The sequence below is a fragment of the Peromyscus maniculatus genome, chromosome 1 (genome assembly GCF_049852395.1).
Source record: "Peromyscus maniculatus bairdii isolate BWxNUB_F1_BW_parent chromosome 1, HU_Pman_BW_mat_3.1, whole genome shotgun sequence".
Lineage (NCBI taxonomy): Eukaryota > Metazoa > Chordata > Mammalia > Rodentia > Cricetidae > Peromyscus > Peromyscus maniculatus.
Window position 1 is genome coordinate 2,354,848 of NC_134852.1, and position 7,270 is coordinate 2,362,117.

The window sequence follows — 7,270 nt, forward strand, 5'->3', positions numbered from 1 at the left end:
CATACAATTTAGTGTAATTTAGTCCTTGACATTCAATACTATCTGAAAATAATGTAATACTAATTTGTAAGATGGCTAACAATTATAGAACTAAAGAAATGGCTCTGTGGTTAATTGATATCTTTGGGGATTATATTAACACTCTGCTCATTGAATACAGGTTTGATTCCCAGTACACACAAGGTGGCCTAATCTACCTGTAACCCTAGTTCCATTAGATCAAATGCCATCTTTTGGCCTCTGAGGCACATGACATGCAAGTGCTGCAAAGACATACACATATCCAAGCACACATAAACATATTATAAAGTTGAAAGTTAAAAAAATATATTTTATCAAATATCCATCACCATTTCTCTTTTCTTTGGCTTCATTTATTTTGACTCTTTGGAGTATAGTCCATCATCTAAAGCACTTTTAACAAGAGCTTTAGTATAGAGCTGGTCATTTTACTTGTCAGAGCTTCATAAGCTGCTTTTAGGACAGTCATCCAATCTTTGCTTTTACTTTTCTAGTGGTACGGGAGCAAATCCAGGATCCAAGGAATGTTCTAACACTGAATTACATCACCAGTCAACATTAGTGACTATGGCTCAAATATTTTGTTCATAATTATATTGTTCAGAAACCCATTCTGGCTAGATAACAATCTACACATCATTGCCATGACAACCAATGTATTACTGCAAAGTCCCAATGATCTTCATCTTAGAATAAAAGAAATTGCTAACTCATCATTTGACTTTCTGAGGACAGTGACATTTAATGTACAGACTCAATTCTACCTCTAGGTTTACTCCTAGTGTTTGGAGTTGTTTCAGATGGATACTTACCTATTCAATCACTATCTCCAAAGTGGTTAGAGCTAGCCCATTATTATCGTTCACTATTCCATCTAATCTCAGGTAAATTTAAAAATTTTCATCCTGTTTCAGAATTTAAGGTTCTGAAATCTATGCTCACATGAATGTATAATCTACTTAATGTCACTACAGCTATTAAAAGAAGGGTTATTTTTCAAATTAAGTTATATTTTGTATTATTGTTTGATCATATTAATATTTTTTTTGAGACAGGGTTTCTCTGTGTAGCTTTGCGCCTTTCCTGGGACTCACTTGGTAGTCCAGGCTGGCCTCGAACTCACAGAGATCCGCCTGGCTCTGCCTCCCGAGTGCTGGGATTAAAGGCGTGCGCCACCACCATGCGGCTTTTATTTTGACACTAAAATATAATTACATAAATTTGCCCTTTTTGGCCTCTATCCAGTACCTTCAAAGTTCTCCTTCCCTTTTTCCTCTCTCAAAAGTTAATGTTTAATTATTTTATGTTAGTTTCCAGTCCAAATATATTGTAACAAAATAGGATTTGTTTAATTTTAGTGTGAATAGTACTAATTCAGTTTGGCCAGTATAGGTATCCGGTCACTCTAATGTTGCCACTGCCCTCATCCTGATCTCATATCTGATTTCACAGAACAGGTTTAAACACAAACTTGGTTAACTCAGTGCTACTAGAGTCTCCCAGTTCTTCTGTTTCTTAATCATTTTATATATCTGACGTATGACCTCCAAACCTGCTCCTTGACTGTGAGCTTGTGTGTGCAGAGTTGAACGTTCTTCATTCTGGGAACAGCCCTGCAGTGGTTTCCATGCCTATACTGAAGCATCTCTTGAACAGTCTTCATCCTGCCCCCACCCCTGCACCCCAGGAAAAAAGTAATTGTCACTGAGAATTTCCCCATCGTCCGCTAGGAGTTTGAGATCAGAAGCTCTGCACAGAGTAGTAACAGCATGCAAATATGTTTACAGAAAATTCCCGAACAGTGGAAAGACAGGTGGATGTGGTATAAATGGCAAAGAGTGAAAGACTTGAAAATAGCAGACACGCATCTTCATTCAGGTCAAAAGTGACCTAGTTTTCAAATCTTCTATCCCTACTGTGTAGTGTGAGCAGCTGCAGCAGGCAGTACCAGTCACCCACTGTGAAATGTTAGCATCTGTGACAGGCAGCACCATCTATTTCTGGGAAATGTTGGCAGCACATGCAATTATTATTGTTATTATTATTATTATTGCATTATTATGGTATTATTTTATTATTGTTGCCCACTAAAGATATCTCTTGTCTGCCCCCAGTTCCTTTCTTTCCATGTGGCTTTACTCCACTGAAAATATCTGGGACATTCACTCTCTGCTTCATTGTTCTGCATTTCTGGTTGAAAAAAATCAGGTCTGAGGTCATCTCAGCCTCAGGTGCAAAGATGTTACTCACATCACCATACATTAAAGCTCCTGGGAGGAATCCATGCTGGACATATTTGGTCCCAGGCCACTATCAACAAGCTATTTGTCTGAACACCATTAAAAGTGTTTTCAGTGGTGTGTCTCAAAATATCTATTGTTAGATGTGAAGCTAAGGTTCTTGTAGGACCCATGACAGTCAGAACTCATGTATAATCCCGATATTCCATTCCAAAGTCCAAATCAGGGAAAAGCAGCCTCATTTGTAGAGCACCCATCAGGCACAGAGAATGCACAGTTGGACCCATGCTCCAATAGTCACAGATATAGGATACTCAGGACCTGTGATCTGCACTGCATGGAGAACCAATAATCAGGCAAAATCCAGACATTCTCTGACTCATGGTCCATTAATATCCAATTCATCATTTACCATGAGAAACTCTTATTTGAGTTACGAAACATGACCTTCTTCCCTGACCCTTATTTCCTACAGATCAGTACCCTCCAAAGATTCATTCACCTACATTGTTGATTTCATCCTTTGTTTATGCTCATCTTAGAAGCCAGTAGTGGCTGGAAAGCAGCCCTGTGTTTAATATTTAGAACACAATAGTAGCTGGAAATACCTCTTGTTTTTAATGTGTGAACTCTTATATTTCTTGGCAAGACTTTTTTTGTCTAATTATAGTTAATTTGTGTGTAAATCTTGTGCATGTATTCACATCTCCTGTGAGTTCATGTGCACAATGGCTCAGTTCACAGCTGATACATGATGTTTCTCTGCAGATGTCCATTATCTGTGATAGTATCTCTAAGAAATAGTGTTGGTAAAAATGAATAGCTGAGTCGGGTGTGGTAGCTTGCACCTTTAGTTCCAACACTCAGGAGGCAGATGCAGGTGGATCTCTGTGATTTCAGGACCATCTTCATCTATATAAGAAGTTCCAGGCCAACCAGGGCAGTGCAGTGAGAAGCTGTCTCAAAGAGGGGGTGGGAAGCTAGAGAGATGTTCAGAGATTAAGAGCATTTGTTACACTTGAAGAAAACCAGAGTTTGACTTCCACCACCCATAGTGACTCACACCCATCCATAACTCCAATTCCAGGGGATCTGACTCCCCCCTTCTATCTTCTGTGGACACCAGGCACTGACATGGTACATACCCATGTGTGCAAGCAAAACACTCATACACTTAAAATAAAATAAAACTAAAAATAATGCCAGAGAGCTATATGTATAAGAATTAAATTAGATATATATCAACTCTAAGGCCATCAAAGACCTTCACTGAAGAGCTGACAACCTTTTACTTTTCACTAGAAGCCAGAAGTTTATTATCATTTACTTAATGTAGCTGTTAATAACATTGTTTACTGAATCATAACTGATGAATTTGCTTTTTCTCAGAATCTTTTACTTTATTATATATATATAATATATTTTTATTAATTTATTTAATTTATTATATATATATATATAATTTTTATTAAAAGATGTTCTTTCCTTTTACATACCAACCCCTGTTCCCCCTCCCTCCTCTTCTCCTGCTTCCCCCATCTACCCCCATCCCACCTGTATCCCCTCCTCATAGAGAGTAATGCTGTTATACCATGTTGGGGCTAGACCTAGCCCCTCCCTGTCTCATCTAGGCTGAGTAAGGCATTGCACCATAGGGAATGGGATCTAAAAAGCCAGTTTGTGTACCCGGGTAAGTCCTGGTCCCATTGCCAGGGGACCCACAAACACATCAAGCCACACAACTTTCACCCACATTCACAAGGCCTTGTTCAGTCCCATGCAGGCTCCCCGACTGTCAGTCCAGAGTCCATGAGCTCCTATTAGCTTGGGTCAGCTATTTCTGTGGTTTTTCCCATCATGATTCTGACCCCTCTGCCCCTTGCTCTTATAATCCTTCTTGCCTCTCTTCAACTGAACTCCAAGATCTTGGCCAAGTGCTTGGCTATGGGTCTCTGCAACTGCTTCCATCAGTAACTGGATGTAGGTTCCATAATGACAATTAGGGTAGACACCAATCTCAATGCAGGGGAAGGCTAGTTCAAGCACCCTCTCCACCACTGTTGAGTCTTAGTTGGGGACAATCTTGTGAGTTCCTGGGGTTTTTCCCTAGCTGCAGATTTCTCCCCATCCCCTTAATGGTACACTCTGTCAAGATATCTCTTGACAATTATGATATGTACTCACTCATAAGTGAATGTTAGAAGCAAAACAAAAGATAACAGGGCTTCAACCCTAGAGAAGCTAGCTAGGTAAAGAGGAAGACTCCAAGCGGGACACACATGGATTGCACCAGGAAGGGGAAAGGGTTAAGATCTCCTGGGCAAACTGAGAGGGGGGGAATAGAGTGGAGGGGAGGGGATGAAGGACTGGAGCATGGGGGAGAGACAGGAGGGAGAGCAATGAATGAGCTGACTATCTTAACCTGCTAAAGGAAAACACTGTGGCCTAGAGAGAATGCTCGGGAGTTGAGATCACTCCTTGTTCTCGCTAAAGAACTGGATTCACTTCCCAGCACCCACATGGTGGCTTACAACCATCTGTAAATTCAATCCCATGAGAATTTATGCCCATTTCTGAAATTCATGGGCTTCGGGTATGCATGTAATTCACATAAAATATGCAGGCAACACATTCATAAAGAATAAATATGAAAAAAATAATTTAATATAGGCATAGGGGAAGATTTTGTCAACAGGACTCCAGTTGTTCCAGGAACAAGGCCAACAACTGCCAATTAAGACTTCGTGAACTTAAAAGGCTCCTGAACAGCAAACACACAAACAAAAATCAAAAACCAATTGAGTCAGTAAGGACCCCACAAAATAGAAGAAAATCTTTGCATTCTACACATCTGACATAGCACTAATGTCTCGAATGCATAAAGAACTCAGCAAACTAAACAAACAGAAAAATCAGACAATCCAATTACTAAGTGGGCTAATGAACTAACAGTTCTTAAAATGAAATGCAAATGGTCAATATACGTGGGAAATGCATTCCAGTTCATTAACCTGTGTTCCAGTTCATTAACCTGTAGAAAACTGCATCTTATCCCAGTCAGAATGGCAATTAAGAAAAACTAGTAACAAATGCTAGAATCTGTGTGTGTCTCACCAGACCTGAGGATGCCTTGGGTGGACAGATGAGGTTATGATCTCCGGATGGTGGGTTGATGAGATTCGTTCACAAAGTACTTTGTTAAAGGATTGTTATGGAGGAAGAGTTGAGAACTTGGATGTCTCCAGGGTGTGGATAAGGGGAGGTGTTTTAGGTCAGATTCACCCAGGAATGCGTGAGGATGAAGTTTCAGTAGCCTTGGTCTGCAAGTGAGTTCATGTCTGAGGCTCCTGGGTGGGTTTCAGTGAGTGAGATGGGGGAGAATGGGACAGGACAGGACAGAGCTGGCTCTTTAAGGAAGTTTTATTCCCACACCCCTCCCCACCCTGTGCTGAATCAAGAGCACTTGCGGTGCACTATGTGGGGACCTTGTTCCTCATACTGCTCACGCTGGATCCAGCGGGATTGGAAGGCACGCAGGGAGGCCAGAATGGACCCCCCAATCCACACCGAGAGGTTCCTGTTGGGCTGGGCAGCCACAACCACGTGGGCATCCGGACTAAGACATTGCAGCAGCTCAGCCTTGAAGCGGCCTTCGAAGCCGGTGAAGAGAGAGGAGCCTCCGCACAGAAGCACATTTTGTTCCATGTCGGTCCGCAGTTCCTGGGGCACCATGCAGAGGCTCTGTTCCACCATGCCGGGGAGGCCCAAAGACGAAGGTCCTGAGGTCTCTGGGGGATGGAATAGTAGTTCAGGACACTGGAAGAGCTCCTTCCCCACTGTAATAGTCTGTCCATCTGGCAGCTTCAGGCACCGCCGGAATTTGTCATCAGGGCGCCTTTGCTCTTTCTGGAAATCTGAGGCCACATAGCAGTAATGGTGCTTGATGCTCTCCATGGTGTCCATGTTTTCCTTCTTCAGCGGCAAACTAGATCTCAAGATTTTCTCTGCCAAGAAGGTAGTCAAGTAGTGACCAGCCAGGTCTAGGCGCTGTATACCATTGGGCAGGTTGTAGCCTTGAAAGACTGGCACTGTGTAGCTGACCCCATGGCCAGTGTCTACCACAAGCCCATTAACTCGTCCGTTGGCATAGACTGACAGCACGGATTGGGATGCCACATATATGGCAGGCGAGTGCAGAGACTCGAAGGCTACTTCCACCAGCTTCTCACGGTTGCTGGCAGGGCTGAAGGGTGGATCTGTGAACATCAGAGGATGGTCCTGGGTGACCACTCGGAGGTCATTCTCAAGGATGTGGCGCCAGATGAGTTCAGCTGCTTCCCAGTCCACCACAATACCATTACGAACTGGTTGCAACAGGTTTAACTCTGGGCAAGCGTGGGCTGCCTCACCAATAAATGTCTCCACCTTTGGCTGCCCTATGGAGGTTTGTTTCTTCGGCTGGCAGCCCACAACGTTGGCCACAATGTAAGTGGGCCGAGTCTGTCCTGCGAAGCCCATCTTGCACGTATCAGTGCCCATGTCAATGACCACAGCACGCATCTTTGTTGACAGCTTGTTACCAACCATACCACAGGGTTCTTGTAGCCGATTCTTGTTTGCCAGCGTTGAGCGAGGGTTCAGATCAAGTGACTTGTGGAGGTCCCAGTACTTGGGACCATTTACATCCATCTTTACAAGTGAATTTGGTGAGGTTGATTGACAAAGTTGGCAACTTTACTCAGGGATGTGGGAAGAAGAGGCTCAGTCAGAACCAGGATGAGCAGAATGGGAGGGAGATGCATCATGATATCTATGAGATCACTCTACCTGCTTTGGCTTCACAATGCAAGGGCAGGGTGCGGTCAGAAGAGGTGCACATTGCCCTCAGGGTTCACAGAAGATTAAGACCACAAAGCCAAATATGAAGAGGTAGGTCTGGCCTCTGCCCAACTCTTTGATTCCACATTCTCTCCCCCACAATTGATATCTACTATACATCATAGATAGCC

At 42.9% G+C, this 7,270-nt stretch overlaps 1 protein-coding gene across 1 annotated transcript; it reads right to left on the bottom strand.

The window, feature by feature from the left end:
- Nucleotides 1-5,669: 5,669 nt before the first annotated feature.
- On the bottom strand, nt 5,670-7,042 carry LOC102928869 (actin-like protein 9). The gene has a single exon (XM_006992748.3). The coding sequence runs from the start codon at nt 6,948-6,950 to the stop codon at nt 5,715-5,717; it is 1,236 nt and encodes a 411-aa protein (XP_006992810.2). The 5' UTR covers nt 6,951-7,042; the 3' UTR covers nt 5,670-5,714.
- Nucleotides 7,043-7,270: the final 228 nt, after the last annotated feature.